This window comes from Hyperolius riggenbachi, chromosome 7 (assembly GCF_040937935.1).
Source record: "Hyperolius riggenbachi isolate aHypRig1 chromosome 7, aHypRig1.pri, whole genome shotgun sequence".
Lineage (NCBI taxonomy): Eukaryota > Metazoa > Chordata > Amphibia > Anura > Hyperoliidae > Hyperolius > Hyperolius riggenbachi.
This window is the reverse complement of record NC_090652.1, coordinates 90,430,718-90,453,764: the sequence shown is the minus strand read 5'-3', so window position 1 is coordinate 90,453,764 and position 23,047 is coordinate 90,430,718. Positions and strand designations below refer to the sequence as shown.

The 23,047-nt window shown below is 47.2% G+C and overlaps 1 protein-coding gene across 6 annotated transcripts in view; it reads right to left on the bottom strand.

Annotated features, from left to right (window-relative positions):
* Positions 1-1,402: 1,402 nt before the first annotated feature.
* The window catches only part of LOC137524445 (hexosaminidase D-like), a 143,163-nt gene continuing 121,518 nt past the window's right edge, over positions 1,403-23,047 (bottom strand). For all 6 annotated transcript variants that reach the window (XM_068244309.1, XM_068244307.1, XM_068244311.1 and 3 more), the window contains 7 exons: positions 21,914-21,985; positions 16,373-16,577; positions 10,147-10,229; positions 9,989-10,067; positions 6,868-6,969; positions 4,160-4,249; positions 1,403-2,718 (listed from right to left, as the gene is read on the bottom strand). In XM_068244309.1, the coding sequence (XP_068100410.1) occupies positions 2,526-2,718; positions 4,160-4,249; positions 6,868-6,969; positions 9,989-10,067; positions 10,147-10,229; positions 16,373-16,577; positions 21,914-21,985 (824 nt within the window). In that variant the 3' untranslated portion in view covers positions 1,403-2,525. The remainder of the gene's footprint in view (positions 2,719-4,159; positions 4,250-6,867; positions 6,970-9,988; positions 10,068-10,146; positions 10,230-16,372; positions 16,578-21,913; positions 21,986-23,047) is intronic.

Sequence of the window (23,047 nt, the reverse complement as noted above, 5' to 3'; positions counted from 1 at the left end):
TCAATTCACTAAGCTTATCTCCTGTCTTTAATAACTCTTCTAGAGTTGTTACCATGGTGATAAGGCATGTAGTATTCAGGAAACATTTTACCTCAGGCAAACCTAAAGTTAACTCTTCTGTCTTTAACTTAACTCTTCAATCCTTAAAATAACTCCAGAGTTAAAGACAGGCTGTTTATTAACTGCATGTGAAAATAACTACAGAGGATGTAAATTAACTACAGAGGAGGTAAAATAACTACAGAGGAGGTAACTTAACTACAGAGGAGGAAACTTAAGGAATGAAGAGATAAGATAACTCTCTCTTATGTGGAGGTAAGTTTTCTCTTGCCTTATTATCTCCACCATGATCTTAGTGAATTGAGGCCATCCTGAACACAACAGGTAAAAAAAAAACTGTCAGCCTGTGACATCATCCAGAGGGAGCGTGTCCCAAACCAGTGATGCTCTATGGGGTTTTTTCCAGTTGTTAGTGGTTTTGACCTTTTGTCAGTGTTGCAAGGCCATTCATGCTGAGAAGGAGTTTCCTGTGTTTTGCTTATATTGATATCTTAGTCATTGGCTTTCGAGTGGCTTAATAAGTTATCCTGACTTGTATCATGGGGAGTCTTTGTAGTAAAGGTCCTGTATACTTTTACTTTCTTTGTCGATGTAACGTTTGCCGTTTTACAGTTGCATCAGAACATTTAACCGCTTGTGAACTGAGGCAGTGCATGATACAGTGAGGATAAGCAAAGTGCAGCAACTCACAGCAATCCATTGTCAGTTTAGATCACTTAGGCCAGCCAGTTCCAAAGCAATACTTCAGCTTCTGGCAGGTGCCGAAGAGATAGATCACCCCACATTCTATTATCTCTGTGAGAGGTTTTCTCTTGTGTTCCCCAACCAGCACATGTATGGTGACCATTATAAGAAGGTCCAACTCTACAGACCGTTTGCTAAATGCAAAAAATGTACTTACTACTACTACTACTACTACTAATTCAAGTAAATGTGACATTACCTGCATCTTGAAGTACGGAATAGACATGCTTACCTCAGTAAGTTTACATTGTGCTGGTGATGCCAGAACTATGCGCAGAGCAGGAAGAATTTGCAGCATGTTTAGTTCAGCATGCACAGTAAACTTAACCTATCAACTCAAACAGTTAACAATAAAATTATTTCTTATCAGTATTTTGTACAAGAGAGCATCAATCTTGTGCTGGATTCATTTTTTGGTCATTTAGCTCAATAAGAAACTGGCTGCTACATGGGAGCATGACTAATTTGAACTTACTTTTTTTTCTGTTGTGAGGGGGTCGTCGGGGTAATTGTCAGGTGCTGCTGCCGGAGGAGCTGGAAGGGTCTCTACCTACTCTAGAGCAAGGAGGCAACTAAGCATCAGTATCGGGAAGGGGGGGGGGGGGGGGGGGGCATCTCTTGCACTGTAGCTCCACCCCTATTGCATGAGTGGTCTCACTAGTCTGATACTTTGATCTAAAGCTCCAAATCTGGCCCTCAGAGTCATTAAATTTGGCCCTCAAGTGGTTTCCCCACTTTCCATTATGTTTGGCCCACGCTAAACCACCAGAGAAGCTTTATTGGAGGTGAAGCCCTAGATCACCAGGGAAGCCATATGGGGAGGTAGGGGGAAAGCACTAAACACTAGGGAACTGTATAGGGGACAGTGGGGGCCTCTAGACACCAGGGACCTGTATAGGGAAGGGAGGACCACTAGACACCAGGGAACTGTAAAGGGGTTGGGGGGAGGCTTTAGACACCTGGAAACTTTATAGGGGACATAGGTGGCCAGTAGGCATTGAAGTTGGCCTGCGACTAGGTCCCAGTGTACAATTTCAGCCCACTTTATATTTGAGTTTGACACCCCTGATCTAAAGGGTCTGACGCTGGACTAGATTAGGCCGCAGCTCTCCTAGCAGGGGCCATTTTTTTTTTGTCGGACCATGTCCGGCATTGGTGCTAAATTGCAAAGTGCCAAATGTCCAACATAGGATTGGAAAGGGTTAACAATCTAGTTAGTGACACAATGCACTAGACTCTATTATATCAAAAATAAATATATCTTCTGAATGAAGAGACCCTTTAAGAAATGACTTCTTGCTAATCATCACACATCCTCAGAACTCCTTATGGAATAAGGCCAGTCTGGAAATAAAGGTCGAGCTCTGAACACATGTGGTATCAGTAAAAGTAGTCTATATAGGCCTCTTGCACACTGCATGCATTTCCGATTCAGATTTTTAATCAGTTTTTACCTCCGATTTTTAATCTTTACTGCATGCTGTGTTTTTTTATCCGTTTTTCTGTTGACTGTATTCAGGGAAAATCAGAATTGAAAATCGGAATCAGAAAACGGATTTGCAGTGTGCAGGGAGCCTGCTGCAGGCATCAGAACATCACACGTTGCTACATATCTGTCAGATGTGCTACATTCATTGTGGTTCCCCACAGACCAGCTTCTAAACCTGAACCTTGTCCTATTAACAGCTTGCTGAGGTCACCATGTTTCGCTGTGTGTTCACTCATTTCTTTGGCTGTGCTTTGGGTTGAGCATTTAGTGCCATGATTTCCTGGAAGTCCTTGGCCATCTCTCTCAAAGGGTCCATTATCCAATTGACATTCTCTTCCATCCATTCTTCCACTGTATCCGGGAAGTAGATGGAGTTTAGTTGGGCGCGGAGGGCTTCTATGTGAGCGTCCCAGTCCTCATGGGCTCTAAGGGCAAGGAGAAAAAAAAATCAGTACTATATTGAAACTTATACTTTATATACTTACTTATACTTATACTGATACATGAAGCCAACATAAAACATTACAGCTTTACTTACTTGGGGCTTTTTCTAGTCCCAAGAATTCTCTGTCCCTGACTGCAGTTTCTCTGTCCCCACTCTCCTGCTGTCCCTTCCATAGTGGCCGGCAGCCACTAGGGCGCTTCTACCCTGTGTACAGGACTCAGCAGCGGGACACATGGGCTGTAGCCCAGGGCAGATAGGTTTCCCCCCATAGGCTATATGGGGGGACAAATCTGCCTGCCTGGGATTATGGCAGACTGCACAGAAGTGCGGTTCACTTATTGCAATGGATCCACTGCAGAGTAACAAGTGTGAATGGCTCCTACTTATAAAACAGGAGCTGTTCACTGTCAATTTAGCGATGAGTGGAGAATGGGCAAAAAATGTCCATCCTTCGCTCAAGTGGGAATACAGCCTCGGTAACAAGACAATATACTCTGTAAAGCGCTGTGGAAGATGTCGGTGCTAATAAATACGAAATAATACCCGATATTGCAATTGTCCCTAAAAATGTAATGAAACCTTGCATTTACCGTATATATTCATTATTCTGCCTCCCATAGCTTTAATTTAGACCAGAATATACACCATAATATTTGATAAAACAATACCTTGAAGACCATTACTTTTTTTTAGTTTATAGTCTTAACTATTGACAAATGTATTATTACCATATAGGTTTATTTTCCCTTTATCCACTAGTATTACTTTAAAAACTTGAATATTAAATACTTAGGTCCTCACACTACCTACTTTTATTAATATAATTTATATTAGCTTTTTTTTGTTATAAATACAGAATTGTTTGACCCTCAATTAAGATATGAAATTGTATTATGTCTATGCAAGGAAATAGGGAAGGGGTGTCACACTCTGGTCTGTTGACCAAATTAGGGCGGAAGGGGGGGGGAATTAGACACCAGTGGACTGTATAGGGGAGGGATGGTGGGCACTAGACAGCAGGGAACTGTAGGAGGGTGGGAGGGGGTCTATTAGACACCACAGAACTGTATACAGGAGGGAGGGGGGCTAATAGACATTGAGGTTGGTCCACTTTTTGGTCCCAGTTTACATTTCGGAACTCATGTATTTGAGTTTGACACACCAGGGAATAGGGAATAGAAGGTTGATGGGGAGAGGAATTAGACTATTGTGGTTAGATGCAAAAAAAATCTTTGTTTTGAATATTTTGTCATCTTTCAAAAAATATATAACTGGAGCTTATTAGGGGTGTATGGGAAAATGGGCTGGGCAGCATCAATATGTTTGCCAAAAGTATGTCTGTAAACTCAGTTTACCCAGATACCCCCACCACCCAAAAACACATATACAGTATAGCTTTGTGTGATTTTCAGTACACTTACTTTAAGATTTTGGAGCTGAAGGTCTCCATTTTATGCGGATTACCAAACTTGTGTTTTCTGTGGTAGCGGGAGAACCAGGCACTGATCTCGCTGTGTGAGGACAGGGTTAATTATCAACAAAAAGCACAAGACAGTATTGCTAAACTGGCAACAGAACAAAATTGCAAAATGGCTGTACAGGAGTCACATGATCAGGATGAAAGCATGTGTCACATGATCAGGAGTGTAGGAATTTTTAAAACTGGATTAGCAATGCAGAAGTCAAGGGAGTCACATGGTGGGGTGTGGGTGCGCGGGAGTCACGTGACAAGGGATAGGCGGGAAGGAGTCATGCAACGAGGGGAGGGTGCAAGGGAGCCATGCAATGAGGGGTGGGTGCAAGGGAGTCACGCGACAAGGGGTGGGTGCAAGGGATCCCCGTGACAAGGGTTGGGTGTACAGGAGTCACATGATGATGGGAGGGTGCAAGGTAACCACATGACAAGGGCTGGGTGCACAGGAATTACATGATGATGGGAGGGTTCAAGAGAGCCATGTAACGAGGGCTGGGTGCACGAGAGCCACGTGACGAGGGCTGGGTGCACAAGCGCCATGTGAAGAGGGCTGGGTGCACGGGAGCCAAGTGACGAGGGCTGGGTGCACGGGAGCCAAGTGACGAGGGCTGGGTGCACGGGAGCCAGGTGACGAGGGCTGGATGCACGGGAGCCAGGTGACGAGGGCTGGGTGCACAAGCACCATGTGAAGAGGGCTGGGTGCACAAGCGCCATGTGAAGAGGGCTGGGTGCACAAGCGCCATGTGAAGAGGGCTGGGTGCACGGGAGCCATGTGACGAGGGCTGGGTGCACGGGAGCCATGTGACGAGGGCTGGGTGCACGGGAGCCATGTGACGAGGGCTGGGTGCACGGGAGCCATGTGACGAGGGCTGGGTGCACGGGAGCCATGTGACGAGGGCTGGGTGCACGGGAGCCATGTGACGAGGGTTGGGTGCACGGGCGCCATGTGACGAGGGCTGGGTGCACGGGACCCAAGTGACGAGGGCTGGGTGCACGGGACCCAAGTGACGAGGGCTGGGTGCACGGGACCCAAGTGACGAGGGCTGGGTGCACGGGACCCAAGTGACGAGGGCTGGGTGCACGGGACCCAAGTGACGAGGGCTGGGTGCACGGGACCCAAGTGACGAGGGCTGGGTGCACGGGACCCAAGTGACGAGGGCTGGGTGCACGGGACCCAAGTGACGAGGGCTGGGTGCACGGGACCCAAGTGACGAGGGCTGGGTGCACGGGACCCAAGTGACGAGGGCTGGGTGCACGGGACCCAAGTGACGAGGGCTGGGTGCACGGGACCCAAGTGACGAGGGCTGGGTGCACGGGACCCAAGTGACGAGGGCTGGGTGCACGGGACCCAAGTGACGAGGGCTGGGTGCACGGGACCCAAGTGACGAGGGCTGGGTGCACGGGACCCAAGTGACGAGGGCTGGGTGCACGGGACCCAAGTGACGAGGGCTGGGTGCACGGGACCCAAGTGACGAGGGCTGGGTGCACGGGACCCAAGTGACGAGGGCTGGGTGCACGGGACCCAAGTGACGAGGGCTGGTTGCACGGGACCCAAGTGACGAGGGCTGGGTGCACGGGACCCAAGTGACGAGGGCTGGGTGCACGGGACCCAATTGACGAGGGCTGGGTGCACGGGACCCAAGTGACGAGGGCTGGGTGCACAAGCGCCATGTGAAGAGGGCTGGGTGCACGGGAGCCATATGACGAGGGCTGGGTGCACGGGAGCCATGTGACGAGGGCTGGGTGCACGGGAGCCATGTGACGAGGGCTGGGTGCACGGGAGCCATGTGACGAGGGCTGGGTGCACGGGAGCCATGTGACGAGGGCTGGGTGCACGGGAGCCATGTGACGAGGGCTGGGTGCACGGGAGCCATGTGACGAGGGCTGGGTGCACGGGACCCAAGTGACGAGGGCTGGGTGCACGGGACCCAAGTGACGAGGGCTGGGTGCACGGGACCCAAGTGACGAGGGCTGGGTGCACGGGACCCAAGTGACGAGGGCTGGGTGCACGGGACCCAAGTGACGAGGGCTGGGTGCACGGGACCCAAGTGACGAGGGCTGGGTGCACGGGACCCAAGTGACGAGGGCTGGGTGCACAAGCGCCATGTGAAGAGGGCTGGGTGCACGGGACCCAAGTGATGAGGGCTGGGTGCACGGGACCCAAGTGACGAGGGCTGGGTGCACGGGACCCAAGTGACGAGGGCTGGGTGCACGGGACCCAAGTGACGAGGACTGGGTGCACAAGCGCCATGTGAAGAGGGCTGGGTGCACGGGACCCAAGTGACGAGGGCTGGGTGCACGGGACCTAAGTGACGAGGGCTGGGTGCACGGGACCCAAGTGACGAGGGCTGGGTGCACAAGCGCCATGTGAAGAGGACTGGGTGCACAAGCGCCATGTGAAGAGGGCTGGATGCACGGGAGCCACATTATGAGGGCTGGGTGCACAAGCACCATGTGATGAGGGCTGGGTGCACGGGAGCCAAGTGACGAGGGCTGGGTGCACGGGAACCAAGTGACGAGGGCTGGGTGCACGGGAACCAAGTGACGAGGGCCGGGTGCACAGAGGTCAGGCAATCAGAGGGTGTTGGACTGCAGTAATTGGGCTTGCAGTGCAGAGGTCTTGCTGTTGTGTTTAATCCAGTTTTTGTTACTCACTCATCCACTTCTATGATCTCCCGCACTTTCTGCTTCAGTTCTGCATTGATTCTCTTTACCATGCTATAAATCTCAGCTCCTGGGAAGGCTCCAGTACCATCACTAGTAGAAAGGAAAACAGATTTCATGTTACAGAATAACAGAGTAAATGTTAGATTAATCAGCTCCCATCCACCCTACAGCTTGTGGTCCACTATGAACTCGGGCCTCTGCTGTACCCAGGATAAACATGCTGGTATGGGGACTATAGGCTAGTGCAACAAGTGCTCACAGCACCAGCTGTGAGTTTTTATTTAGAGTTTAAACATTGGAGATTCTGTCTTACCCATTCCCAGTTGTGACAGTGTATATGGAAAACTTTGACTGTTCCAGCTGGGGTATATGCAAGACTGGTGTTGTCTCAGGTTGTGTGTATGGAATTTTGGAAATGTTCCAGCATGGAGCATTGGTAATGCTTGGGAACATCCAGCTGGTGTATATAGAATACTGGGAGGTACTTACTACGCCACCATTGCCATTCAAGTCTCATCCACTAGTGGCGTCTGAAGGCGAATACACTGCGAGCAAAGTACACGTTTAAGATCGGATGGTGTGCCCATAATGATACAATCTAAACTGTATGCACAGTCAGTAAAATAGTTATCTGGTTCATGCTTGAAAGCAAAGTATTTTACTGCCACCACTCTTCATATTGAATCGAGGTGGAGAGACCTCGGCTAGCTTTTGCTAAAAGCAAGAAAAGGTTATTTGCAACCCAACTAGCAATGAATAATTTATAAATATACGATGATGTGGTAGTGTGTATTTTCTACAGGACAGAGTTCTAGCTCTAGAAGGGCAAAACTGGAACTAATAAATCATTAGTTTATTATAAAATATACACACAAAAAATATATGGTACATTAAAACTGCCAAATAAGTATATTGAGCAGCAGAACAGATTGTTTGGATAGAAATACAGAAAAGAGAAGGATGAAGAATGTCTTTAAAAGTTCAAAAGACCGTGTTTGGAGTCCAATAAGTGACAAATTCATTGGGCTCGATTCACAAAGCAGTGCTAACCCAGTTAGAGACTTTAGGCCTGATAACCATTGCACCATGCTGGTTAATAGCCAGTTTAGGCATGATAAGTTTAGGTGTGATAAGTTTAGGCATGCTAAGTTTAGATAAGTGTAGATAGCGTGCAAAGTCCTGCACGCAAAGCAGCGCCATTAAACTCTATGCGAAGTGCACCAGACTTTGCTAGTGCAAAACTTTTGATCAGCTGTGCACTGCGGTGCTAACGCAGTTGGTGCTTAAACTTATCATGCCTAAACTTATCACACCTAATCTTATCATGCCTAAACTGAGTTTAGGCGTGATAAAGGGCTTTTCACCAGCGTGCTAACTGTTAGCACCGCTTTGTGAATCAGGCCCATTGTGTTAAATAATTCAAAGTACTTCTGTGTGCCAGTGTCCTGCTGGCCTGTTGGAGATGGAATTCAACAAATAAACACAGGACTGTGGCTGGATAGTGTAATGGTGAAGGGCTCTGCCTCTGGCACAGGAGACCTGGGTTCAAATCTCGACTTTTACTGTTGTGCTAGACTCCCTAACACTGCTACAGCCAACTGAATGCACCCTAGTGGCTGCAGCTCTGGCACTTTGAGTCCTCCAGGAGAAAAGCACAATATAAATGTTATTTGCCTTGACTTGTCTAGTGTATATGGAATGCTGGGAAGGTTACAGCTGGGGTATGAAGTGCTGGGAAGGTTACTGCTAGTGTATATGGAATGCTGGGAAGGATACAGTTGGTGTATATGGAATGCTGGGAAGGTTCTAGCTGGTATATATGGAATAATGGGAAGGTTACAGGTGGTATGCAATACTGGGACGGTTACAGTTGGTGTATATTGAATAATGGAAATGTTACAGGTGGTATGTAATACTGGGAAGGTTGCAGCTGGTGTATGGAATGCTGGGAAGGTTACTGCTAGTGTACATGGAATGCTGGGAAGGTTACAGCTGGTGTATATGGAATACTGGGAAGGTTATAGCTGGTGTATGGAATAATGGGAAGGTTACAGGTGGTATGTAATACTGGGAAGGTTACAGCTGGGGTATGGCATGCTGGGAAGGTTACACCTGGGGTATGGCATGCTGGGAAGGTTACACCTGGGGTATGGCATGCTGGGAAGGTTACACCTGGGGTATGGCATGCTGGGAAGGTTACAGCTGGTGTATATGGAATGCTGGGAAGGTTACAGCTGGGGTATAACATACTGGGAAGGTTACAGCTGGTGTATGGAATGCTGGGAAGGTTACAGCTGGTGTATATGGAATGCTGGGAAGGTTACAGTTGGGGTATAACATGCTGGGAAGGTTACAGCTGGTGTATGGAATGCTGGGAAGGTTACAGCTGGTGTTTGGAATGCTGCAAATTTTACAGCTGGGGTATGGAATGCTGGGAAGGTTATCGCTGAGTTATGGAATGCTGGGAAAGTTACAGCTGGGGTACGGAATGCTGGGAAGGTTACAGCTGGTGTACGGAATGCTGGGAAGGTTACAGCTGGTGTATGGAATGCTGGGAAAGTTACAGCTGGTGTATATGGAATGCTGGGAAGGTTACAGCTGGTGTATATGGAATGCTGGGAAGGTTGCAGCTGGTGTATGGAAGGCTTGAAAGGTTACAGCTGGGGTATGGCATGCTAGGAAGGTTACAGCTGGGGTACGGAATGCTGGGAAGGTTACAGCTGGTGTATATGGAATGTTGTGAAGGTTACAGCTGGGGTATGGCATGCTAGGAAGGTTACAGCTGGGGTACGGAATGCTGGGAAGGTTACAGCTGGTGTATGGAAGGCTGGGAAGGTTACAGTTAGTGTATGGAATGCTGGGAAGATTACAGCTGGTGTATATGGAATGCTGGGAAGATTACAGCTGGTATATATGGAATGCTGGAAAAGTTACAACTGGTGTACGGAATGCTGGGAAGGTTACAGCTGGTGTATGGAATGCTGGGAAGGTTACAACTGGTGTATGGAATGCTGGGAAGGTTACAACTGGTGTATATGGAATGCTGGAAGATTACACCTGCCATATACAGAGTACTCAGAAGGTTACGGTTTTAAGAATGCAAATTTACCAGATGTTGTTCTCCACGTTGATGTTGCTGAATCCCAATATCAGAGCAGTCTCCTTTTTGGCTTCCTCACTGAATTCACCTGCACATGAAAAGGGAATAGATTTGACTCACAGCAGCATACAGAATCTCAGAGACAGGTAACAATGTGCAGACCTTACCGTATCTCAGTGTTTTCAGACACACAGCCAGGGATGGGATGGCAACTGGCAGAAGCTCGCAGAGAACAGAGTAATGGTCATACCTACAGTAGCACACAAGCACATCATTAGAGGCTGGCTCTGGGCACTTCCCCCAACTAAACTCTACATATTGTTCAGTACAGCCCTCATCTTCTAAAGCAGTTCTTCATGTAAAGTACAACAGCAAGTGCAAATATGTTCCTAGCCCCGTATAGACTCTCAGCAGCAGAACATTGTCAAATAAATCTGCCGTTCTCATAGAAACTCCTATCCTAGTGTTGTCCCACTCTGTCCTAGTTTACATTAAATAAGGGTGCCAGGAAAAAAAGGCGCAGGGTGAAGCCGAAATTGTAAAATACTAATGAGTATATTAATGAAGATAGTAAAACCTTTGGTAAATATTACCGATATTTTACTACAACATAACCCTACTCTCACACAGGACCCTTCCTATACCGATGCCTAACCCCAAGTGGTGCCCTGGTGGTGCCTAACCCCAAGTCCAAGGGGGCTAAAGCTAACCCCCCCCCCCCCCCCTCCTGATGGTGCCTAACCCTAAAGCCTTCTTGACTCCTAACCCTAAAACTCCTCTTCCTGATGCCTAACCCTAAAACCTCCCCTCCCCCCTTTCCTTTGCAAACTCCATTAAAAAAATTTCTAAGACAAATTTCAAAATTATAATTTACGAAATGATAATTCTCAAAACGAATTTCAAAATGATCATTTTCAAAACGATAATTCTCAAAACTAAAAATTTCTGTTGGACGGGGCCGATGCTCGCTATTTATCGAGGTGAAAATGCATATACAGCTATTGCACATACCTGTCCTTCTCATGCCATCCTGACTTCGTCTGCATCCCAATCACCCTCCACCCCCCTCTTCCATTTGGCTGCAGTACGGCCCATATTAGCTTGGTTGGGACCTGTGAACCAGAACAAGATCTCCCCTTTCACAGGTTGCGCGGCCTCACATACAGTGCTGTGAGCGTGCACATCGCACTCTGGAGGCTGCCGGGAGCACGGCCACAGCATCAAGCCAGTGATACTGTGCATGCGCAATACGTATTTGCAGCAATCTGTGCATGTGCAAAAAGAAATTCTTCTGGTTCACAGGTCCCGACCTGATGGGGGTCTGCCTAGTGCAGGCCATATTGCAGCTGAAAAGAACAGCATGGGGGAGGGACAGAGGATGCAATCGGCGTCAGGATGGCATGAGGATGACAGGTATGTGCAATCCTTGTATACCCTTTCTCACCTCAGAACTCCTTTAACGTGTACCAGAGCGGAATAACAAACGTTTTATACATACCTGGGGCTTCCTCCAGTCACGTCTGCACGGATTTATCCCACGCCGCCGTCCTCAGCCTTCTCCTGCTGCAGGTCATGTAACTTCAGCCAGTCGCGGCCAATTTGCGCAAGAGAAGTGCGCCGTCTATGTATCTCTCTGGCAGCTGCTGGCAACCGCCAGAGAGATACGCAGAGGGCGCACTTCTCTTGCGCAGACTGGCTGCGACCTGGAGCGATCCATGCAGATGGGGCTGGAGCAGGCCCGGATTTACATCACAGGAACCTATAGGCACAGATGTCTGGCACCCTAAACTTCACCCTCTAGAAAGCCAAACCCCCGCTGAACCGCACCACAAGTGTGCTGGCTGACTCAGCTGTGACTTCTCCCTAACCAGTAGGGTACATAGGTAGTTACAGGTGTCCCATAACATTAGGTAGCCAGCTAGTGGTGCCCCGACTGAAGGGAGATCTTGCCAGTGGAATGCCGAGAGCCAAGTGACTAAACTCTCATTTAAGCTCTGCTCAGGATTTTGCATGGAAAAGAGGGAGGCGCTAGGGGAGAGGCGTCCTCTATCATCAGGCGCCTGTAGGTGCGTGCCTACAGTGCCTTATGGTAAATCCAGCCCTGGGCTGGAGGAAGCCCCAGGTATGTAGAACACTTTTGTTGTTAGTCAGCTCTGGTTTCCCTTAAGCACAAGCGTGCATAGTAAGTTGAAGCTGCTCATGCACCAGCAGCTCCGTGCTACTGCGCAGGTGCAGCTGTACTCACATGCGGGATGCACTCGTGCATGAAGAGCAGCGGTTGCGAGGTGCAGAAAGGGCAGCACTGGAAGACAGTTGGAAGCCTCTGGAGGCTTCCCTCTCCTTTGGTAAGTATTTAACTTTTGACTTGAGGTTCTCAATAAGAAAACAAACCAAAGTACATTTTCTCTGAAATATGGCTCATTGTTGCAGCCAGAGTATAGGTTTACCATTATAAGACTGGAAAGTGCACAAAAATTAAACAATTATCCCTATTGTTTTTTGTTTTTTTAATAACTGTCTATATACAGTACTGTGTGTGTTCTGTACTGGGATTACTTACAAAAGCAGTTTTATGGTCATTTATTCAGTAAAACAAAAGGCAACAGAGCTAGAGGCTGGCAAAGCTTCTTGGGGCATCTATTATTAATGATATATAGCTGTGGTTCTGCTGTATTATAGATCAGGACAGATAACGCCTGTTGAGCACACATTGCTGTCTGATGTGCGGATAATGAGGGAGATGCATTAGTTGCAGTGATTTCTGTAGTGCATCAAGAATGTAGATCTGCTGCCCTCTAGCGGTCAATGTGACAACAGCAGAGCAAAAACATTACTGTGGATGTGTCTGCCCAATCCACCAGGCTACACTCACGCTTTGTTCACATCTAAAATCGCAACCACTGACGCCAGCGATTTGCGATTTTGCGGGCGATTTTTTTCCCCCTCCCTGCACTCGAGTGGGCGCTGCGTTCTTGTTTTTTTTTAAAGCGCTTTGGCTTTTTTCACTTCCTGGCACAAGTCAGGAAGTGAACTCTTTGACCCGGAAATTAATAAATACAATGGCCTCGATTCAGAAAGCATTACCGCATGCGTTATCGCCCAAGCTGTAAATTACTGCATGGTATGTTGTTGATAGTTGATTCATAAAATTTAACGCATGTTTTAGGCAAGCGGTAAAAGTGCGGTAATGACAACGTTGTTTGTGTCGGTAAACTGAATGAAGTGTATTCATGACAAAAAAAAGGGGGGAGTAAGGAAGCGATAAATAACATGTTGTTATCGCCAACAAAGACCTGGCGAGTTTGCTCTACACAGTAGCATTTTAGGTGACAAATGGAGCCCTTTGAACTTAAAGTGATCCTTAAGTCAAATGGAAAAAATGAGATTTACTCACCTGGGGCTTCCCTCAGCCCCCAGCAGCCGATCGGTGCCCTCGCAGCTCCGCTCCGATGTCCCAGGACCCGCCGGCGAGCACTTCCGGTTTGGCCATCACCGGCCGACAGGCATGGGAACGCGAGTGATTGTTCGCGTTCCCAGCCTGTATATCGCCCCCTATGCTGCTATTGCGACCTCCTGGCCGCAATAGCAGCATAGGGGGCGATATACAGGCTGGGAACGCGAACAATCACTCGCGTTCCCATGCCTGTCGGCCGGTGACGGCCAAACCGGAAGTGCTCGCCAGCGGGTCCTGGGACATCGGAGCGGAGCTGCGAGGGCACCGATCGGCTGCTGGGGGCTGAGGGAAGCCCCAGGTGAGTAAATCTCATTTTTTCCATTTGACTTAAGGATCACTTTAATGTTATGGAATTTTTAAGGATACAGAGGAGGAAGGGTGGTTGTAATATCACCCAGGTTTTTAGAAATCGCACAGAGTTAGATCATTTATACGAATAATATATATATATATATTATAATAAATTGTCAAGTGTGTCTAAAACTGCCCACTTCTACCCAGCATGCACCTTATCATTAGGGAGTCAGCAGTCAGCGGCAAACTACCGCACTCAGCAAATTATACTGACAGCTTTCCGCACCACACCGCACACTTACTGACTGCTATCGCAATCACCTCGCACTCTGAATTTTTTTTTATGAATTCAAAGCAAAAACCCGAATTAACAACTAGCGGTAATTTCCCACCCTTCTCTGAACTACCGCACTCACTTTTATGAATCGAGGCCAATGTATTTATTCATAAAAGCGCTGGGGAAATCGCTATACCTTCTATTGAGCAAAAACACTCAGAAAATGGTACAGGCAGTGCTTTGCTGAGCGGATCGAAAACAAACTGCTCATGGGCGACCGCAGAAATTATTCCATGGGGGGGGCAAAAAGGCAGGGTAGAAGTGGTGTGGCCGCGTCAAAGACTTCGGTGAAGTTGCGCGCGCCGAAAAATATGAGGGTTACCAAGAAATGGGTGTGGCCATGGACCAGAATGTGGGTGTGGCCACGGGTGGAGACAAATTTACATGAACTTAGCAATGTGGGACATTAGATTAGGACAGTGGTGGCAAACCTTTTGGAGGCCGAGTGCCCAAACTGCAACCCAAAAGTCACTTATCTATCGCAAAGTGGCAACAGCAATTTAAACTAAATACAAACGTTTTAACTCATACATGAACATTATGGAAAATACAAGTTGAAAATAAACTGTGAAGATAAACAATTTCATCCATCCTACTCCTGAAAAATGTATTCTTTTATTTAGAACCTCCCAGTTTTAATTTTCTTATTTTATTTATTAAAAAGCAAAAAAAGTAGGTTTAATGCTATTGTCTCATATGATGATGATTCAGCTTTTCCCATAGTCTCGCAGTTAGCAATCATGTGACCCCCAACAAGACAAATTCAGCAATCATGAGGCCCCCATCAAGACAAATGCAGCAATCATGAGGCCCCCATCAAGACAAATGCAGCAATCATGAGGCCCCCAACAAATCATGAGGCTCCCAACAAGACACATTCGGCAATCTTGAGGCCCCCAAAAAATCATGAGGCTCCCAAAAAGACAAATTTAGCAGTCATGAGGCACATAAATAGACAGCATTTCACATAAATAGGCAGAATGCCCCCTTAATATGGTAGACACCTCTCACCTGGCTTCTCAATTCTCCTGTACTGGCTGCTGTGCCTGGCAATACTGTTTTTGGCTGGATTGGGAATGATGTGTGGGCTGAAAGGCCTTGCGGTGATGCTGTGGCCTGGCTGGCGGTGATGCTGTGGCTGGGTTGGTGGTGATGTTGGGCTGTGCTTGGCTGGTTGAAGTAAATGCTGGCCTGACTGGTGGTGATGCTGTGGCCTTTTTGACAGCGATTCTGGGCTGGTTGGCTGGTGGTGATGCTGGGCTGGCTGGACTGGATAGTTTAGGTAGTGACAGGAGCCCCCCCAGTTTAGGTAGTGCCAGGAACCCCCCCAGTTTAGGTAGTGACAGGCGCCCCACAAGTTAGGAAGTGACAGGTGCCCCCCAAGGTTAGGAAGTGACAGGGACCTCCAGTTAGGTAGTGACAGGGGACCCCCCGTTTAGGTAGTGACAGGGGACCCCCAGTTTAGGTAGAGACAGGGACCCCCAGTTTAGGTAGTGACAGGCATCCCCCAGTTAGGTAGTGACAGGCATCCCTCAGTTAGGTAGTGACAGGTGCTCCCCAGGTTAAGAAGTGACAGGCACCCCCCAGTTTAGGAAGTGACAGGTGCCCCCCAGATTAGGAAGTGACAGGTGCCCCCCAGGTTAGGTAGTGACAGGGACCCCCAGTTAGGTAGTGACAGGCGCCCCCCAGGTTAGGTAGTGACAGGGACCCCCAGGTTAGGTAGTGACAGGTGCCCCCCAGGTTAGGTAGTTTGTAGTAAATGCTTCCGCACCAATGGTGAGCAGACGTGCAGAGATCAACTCTGGAGTAACAAGTGCTTGCAACCACTCCACAAGATCCGCACCATCAAATATCCATCTTTATTAATCGATAAAAAACAGGTTAAAAGCTGTGTGGGTAATTATAAGGTCGTCCAGGGCAGGGCAGATGCCCCAATTTGCCCGACGTGCGGACGCCCGTGGAACCGCTCACATGACAACACTCTGTAGGATTGGATGTAACGATTAAGTTGTGGTTCCTCTGTGACTAACAGATCTTTCACTTAATCTTTACCCTCAAGTCTTACCATATCCGTCACTTGGATGTATTTTAACCTAACCAATATCCCTTTCTATATGCTTCATCCTAACTTGTAGCTCCTCCCCAATGCCAGCTAAACCTACCTTTACCTCTACCTTAACCTTCCCATTACTTTTGGGCATAAGAATCGTGCTAAAAGGTAATACTATGTACCCAAATGTCATTATGGAGTTCTTCTTTACATGGAGTCCACAGACCAACACAACCCCCCTGCCAGTTTATTCCTCACCTCTGCCATCCTGTTAGTGCTATGCCACTGTAACGGATTTTGGGGAACTTCTTCATCCCATCAATGACTTTCTTCCACTGCTGGTGATTCTTCATGTGAAGGTGCATGGGGGTCCACATCTGGCCAGGGGTAGATGCTCCCTTGAAGGCACTTGCAAACCAAATACTGGAAAACCCGCTTTGTTCATACTTGCCAATAAAAGATTCTGAAATGTAAAGAAAGATACATCAAAGTGAATTTAAAGATAATGGTATGTACACACATTTTTCCTGAAAGCGCAGAGCTGACCCATTCACTGTCAATGGATGGGATCATAAGAGCAGCGGGTAGCGGCGCAGATGGCGTGCGATCGTAGGCGTTGCAACCAATCGCACGGCCATCTGCGCTGCATAGATGTGTACATGGCCTAAGTGGAAATGAGGCCTAAATTCACTGTTGGTCCTTCTCTTCTAGAGTAAACAGTAAAAAATGACAGCGATAATCTCCAGCCCCTCCAGAAGCGATTGCACTGCGCCTCCCCGATCTGCATAAAAGCAGACGAGCTGTCCTATTAGCGATGCCTCGGAGTCATTTTACTTTGGCTTTTCTTACAAGCTAATCTGTCTGATAAGCTGCATAATGTGCTTTGCACGGCTCTGAAGCTTACAATACCAGAAAAATCACATTTTATTTTTAAATTGATGATGATATGGATTTAAGTATTAACTGCAGCAAAGCAGAAAATAGGCCTATAAAAGCTGGCGATAACTCTGTAACCCGTATCAGCAGCAGACGCAGGGAATGTCACTGCAGCATTGATCAATCCCTCCTTCAGCTTCTGACATGGGGAAAACGGCAATAGGTTATGCTTAAAGAGAACGTGAACTGAAAATAAAAAGTCAAAATAACCATACACAGGTCATACTTACCTCCTATGTAGTCTACTCATCAATCTTTCTCCTCGCCTGCGTCCCATTTGTTCACTGTGATCAATGGATTTCTCTGTCCTCCATTTTAAAAATAGCCATTACCCCCGAAAGCTTCCTGGTAAGCACACTGTTCAACTGTAACATCACCCACTTGAGCCATAGGGAAACATGGACACTACCTTGCACATTCAGTTGTAATGGACAACTGCTGATATATAACTGACATCAACTGGTGTATTTCAGTTCTGACAAAATATTGTCAGAACTGTAAGAGATCTTCGTGAGAAGAAAATGGTGAGCTTCTGTGAGGAACTGATTGTGAGGTTAAGACCAGTGGCCCTGCCTGTGCTTATAGAAAACTTTATTGATACAAAAAACTTGCAATTACCAGACCAGCGACTTGGTTTCCCACAGTATTAAAATGCTTAAAAACACACAGGAACAGGAGGAAGCACTCCTTCACAGTAGTTTCCACCAATCACCATTAGGTAACTGCAGGAACCAATCGCCCAGCCTTAGCCTATGCAAATCGCCCCTGCCACCAATATGGTCTGATTGTCTGTGGACCCACCACCGACGCACAGAGGCCTCAAAAAGCAGCTGCAGGCACCACCAGGCGCATTCAAAACGTTTTTTGTATCAATAAAGTTTTCTATAAGCACAGACAGGGCCACTGGTCTTAATTCACAAAACGATTCTTATTTTACCAGGTAGGCCCTCCTCCTAACGGAGTAGTGCTACTGTATGGTGGGGTCAGCTCGCATTATATATATGTATGTATGTATATATGTATATGTATAAATTCATTTGCAGCTACATCATGTGTTTATTTTCAATAATTTTTCTCTCTTCAGGTTCCCTTTAAAACTTTTTCACTGAAAATCGCAGTTTTGATTTGCTATTCCAATTTTCACTGGATGCTAGCAACACAATAAGAAAAACGCAGAAAAAAAAACACAGCATGCAGGGCTTGTTTTAATCACATCAAATGACATCGAAATCGCATGTAAAATCACATCCAAATCGGAATCACATGTAAAATCACATCAAAATTGGAAATCGGAATCACATGTAGTGTAAAAAGGCCCTGGGTTTATTTACACTACATGCAAATTCAGATTCCAATGCGATTTTACATGTCTATTCCAACAAGCTGGTTACACATCCTTAAAAGCCTGGCGTACATACTAGTTTTTGGCGGGGGGAGTCTCTGCTGAGAATCTAGCATATGTACAGCCTACCCGATGCATCACAGAAAGAACCTGAGTGTTGGATCATCTCAGCACAGGGCATCCTTCTCCGCCCCACCCCTTCCTGCTGGAAGTGGGAAGTTTCATCATGTGCCGTTCTGTTGTCCCTCCTCCCCCTCTATTGCACCAGCCTCTTGATGTTTCTGTACAGCGATTAACCCCAAACTGTCCACTGAGGGTCAAGTCCCGATCCTTGTGGGCGACATTCTTTGTGCATGTCTACATAGTATTTTAACACCGAGTTGAAGCACCTTTTGATTTCATTACAGTATTCAGTAGGAGGCTATCAGCATGGCACATCTTGAATTGGCAAAATTTGCTCATGCTTCCTTGCAAAATTGCCCCAAATAATGTGCAAATCCCTACTCAGATCACCCCGAAGATTTACTATTGAATTTGGGTCAGAGCTCTGGTTGAGCCATTCAAAAAATGTATTTTTCTTCTGGCAAAACCATTCTTTTGTTGATTTGGATTTATGCCTGCGGTCACTGCCGTGTTATAGATGAAATTTCTTTTCATCTTCAGCTTTCAAGCAGAAGTCTGAGGCTGGTTTCACACTGCGGATTGGTGGTAGCGCACTGCCAAAAACAGGCCTTCGGGGATCCCCGTCTGGCAGCTGGCTAAGCAGGAAGTGATGCTCGCTTCCGTGTGGCCAAAGCGACCATGTGCACGGAAGCGTATTGCTAAAATACGCTTCTGCGCATGCGCAACGCATAAAACTTGTGGCAGGCATTTTACCAAACACACATCGCCATAGACTTACATGACTTCCGGTCCATCGCACTTTGCTTCAGAGTCACACGGTAACGTAGGTTTGTCCTCACGTCGGGGATGCGGCAAAAACGTCACTTCCGTCACATCGCGATGCACTGTGTAGGTATGAAAGGCCCCATAGACAAACATTGCCCTGTGGGGTTGTAAAAATGCCACACCGCACCAGTGTGAAAGGCTTCTCAAGGTTTTGGAACAAATGTGAAAGGTATTTGGAATTGTTCATAATTTACTCAACCTTGACTAAAGCCCCAGTTCCGGCTGAAGAAAACCAACCCCAAACCATTATACTGCCACCATCATGCTTCACCATGGGTGGTATTATTTTTCTTTTTTTTTGGGGGGGGGGGGGGGGTAGGGGTTTGAAGTTTTTGTGCCATACGTACCTTTTGGAATTGTGGCCAAAAAGTTAAACCTTGATCTCATCGAAACATAACATATTTCCCGTCATGCTTTTAGGAGACTTAATTATTGTTTCTGTCTTGCAAGCCTAACCCATAATTCAGATATATGGAGATTATGTGAGATTGTTGCCTCATGTAGTACACGGCCACCCAGTACTTGTCCACAAATCGAGGGATCACAAGACTGCCACAGTTTTCCACAGACAATTTTTGATTTTAATGTGCATTTACTGCATGTGTCAACCAACATCCAGCTGACAGGAGCTGATTGTTGGCAATGGGACTCACACATGGTGTGCGAAAAAATGTATGCAGCAGTTTTTTTCCCAACATGCAGGAAGCGTGCTAATGTGAGCCAGCCCATTGATCAACATGGGCAACCACATCTGGAGCATTTCTGCATGTGGTAAAACCGCGTGTGATTCCCCCAAGTGTGACCCTGAACTCAGTGCTGCTGCAGGTCTTCTTGTTGCTCACTGACAAGTTTTCACCTCGTCTGTTCATCAACCACGTGGCATGCGCGTGTTGCGGCGACAGGACACCCGTGTGTATAACGCGCGCGCCCCGAACCGTCGCCCGTCGGAGCTGTCGCCAGGCGATTGACATGTTCAATCGCCGGCTACAGCTGTCGCCGCAACTTCGCCGGAACTGTCGCTAGTCCCGCGTGAGTATGCGGGCTAGCGACAGGAGACCTACACGAGTGAATGGAGCATCCGGCCGGGGGATGCTCCATTCACAAACAGCTTCCGCCACGTCTCTGCCTTTCCGGCGAGACGTGTGGACAGCTGTCGCCGGCAGGGAGCTTTCGCTCCCTGTTGGCGTGCGCGCATGCAACGGGGAACAATTGTCCCCCGTGAGTATGCAGCTTTACAGGTCGCATGAACACAAACTCACTGTGGCCATCTTGTGGCCAAATAGTAAAACTACACCCTAAAGCATTTTACATATACAAATACATTAGTTTTACACAATAAATTAACTCATTACCTCTCACACTCCCCAATTTTTTATTTTTTTTTTGTAATTAAAAAAAAAATACAGTAAAAAAAAACAACAAATAGTTACCTTAGGGACTGATTTTTTTTAAATATTTAAGTCAAGAGGGTATAACACTGTTACTTTGTGAACTACGGGCTTGTAATTAGGGATGGATGCAAAACTGAAAAAAATGCACCTTTATTTCCAAATAAAATATTGGCGCCAAACATTGTGATAGGGACATAATTTAAACGGTTTTATAACTGGGACAAATGGGCAAATACATTTCATGGGTTTTAATTACAGTAGCATGCATTATTTAAAAACTATAATGGCCGAAAACTGAAAAATAATTTTTTTTTCCTACATTTTTTCCTATTTTCCCATTAAAACACATTTAGAATAAAATAATTCCTGGCATAATGTCCCACCTAAAGAAAGCCTAATTGGTGGCGAAAAAAACAAGATATAGTTCATTTCATTGCGATAAGTCATAATAAAGTTATAGACGAATGAATGGAAGGAGCGCTGAAAGGTGAAAATTGCTCTGGTGTTCAAGGGGTAAAACCCCTCAGTTGGGAAGTGGTTAATATAGTGTGGTGCTATTTTCATGAGCTAAATTTTTTTTGTTGATACGGTTTTCCCTGTAGCAGGCTACTGAGTAAATGTCAGGTTAATCCTACTAGGACAGCTGCACTTTTTTGGGTGTTAAGAGTCTATTTAATTTACAGCAGGTGTATAATCAAGAAGAAGTGAATGCTGTACTTAAATCAAAAGGTGCTTCAACTAGGTTTAAGGGTCATACACTTGTGCAACCAGCTTACTGTACATTCACACTTTACCCCTAGCAGTTTTTTTTCCTTTTTCAATTGCGTTAAACATGTTAAAGGTGGGAGAAGTTTTGAAACCATTTATTGTGCACTTTTTTTTCATCGAAAAAAAACCTAGCATTTAACCCTTTAGCAACCAATTGAGAGGCTTGCAAGTGCTCCTGGCCAACTTATTTTAGCACTTTTTTTTTTTATTTCTTATCGTACTTGTTACACTTCCCTGCTTCAAATTAGTACTGTTGTAATGTGTATTTATGGCCACTTGTCGCTTGTGGGGACTGGGGGAGACCAGATAGAAAAGCCGTGGTCACATAACTCCTGATATCAGGTTTTTATACAGCAAAGTGTGTGTGGTGTGTGTTTATTTGGATGTGGAGGACCAGCAGGATTCATAGCTTACCAATCTGTGCCATGTTGAAGTTGGTATGGTAGAGCCACAGAACAGGAGACACATACTGTGCAATCCCGGCCTCTGTAATGAAATACGTTACAATATACAGTGTTAGAACATTATGTTGCTAATTTCCATTCAAGCAATCATCTTTTATAGGTCTTGACTTCATGATTAACATAATATCAATCACTACTTTTCATTTAAAAGATTTCCTGTAAATCAGTGCTGTCCAACTGGCGGCCCGCGGGCCGCATCCGGCCCGCCAGGCCACCTGCTACGGCCCGCTCGTCTTCCTGGGATGCAGGCATGGCTTGCGCTATGGGCGCCATGCCTGCTCCCTCGTATTGTGGCCTCCTGTGTCCCCGCTGGCCTCTCCTATGTCCCCGCTGCCGCTGCTGCCCCACAGCTCAGACCTCAGATCGCGGCGACTGAGGTAAACAGAGTGCGCATAGTACGTCACATGCGGAAGTAAATCATTAGTCACTCCCGCATGTGACGTTCTGCCGCGCGGGTGTCATACGCGCGCTCTGCTTGCTTCAGTCGCCGCGATCTGTGAGGTCTGAGCTGTGGGGCAGCAGCAGCGGCAGCGGGGACATAGGAGAGGCCAGCGGGGACACAGGAGAGAGAGGTAACGGGCTCGCTCATAGGTGGGGGCACCTGTCACTAGCTGGGGGGGGCACCTGTCTATCTAGCTGGGGGGCACCTGTCACTATCTAACTGGGGGGGCACCTGTCACTATCTAACTAGGGGGGCACCTGTCACTATCTAGCTGGGGGGGCACCTGTCACTATCTAGCTGGGGGGGCACCTGTCACTATCTAACTGGGGGGCACCTGTCACTATCTAACTGGGGGGGCACCTGTCACTATCTAGCTGGGGGGGCACCTGTCACTATCTAACTGGGGGGGCACCTGTCACTATCTAACTGGGGGGGCACCTGTCACTATCTAGCTGGGGGGGCACCTGTCACTATATAGCTGGGGGGGCACCTGTCACTATCTAGCTGGGGGGGGGCACCTGTCACTATCTAACTGGGGGGCTCCTGTCACTATCTAGCTGGGGGGTGCCTGTCACTATCTAGCTGGGGGGCACCTGTCACTAGCTGGGAGGGCACCTGTCACTATCTAACTGGGGGGGGACA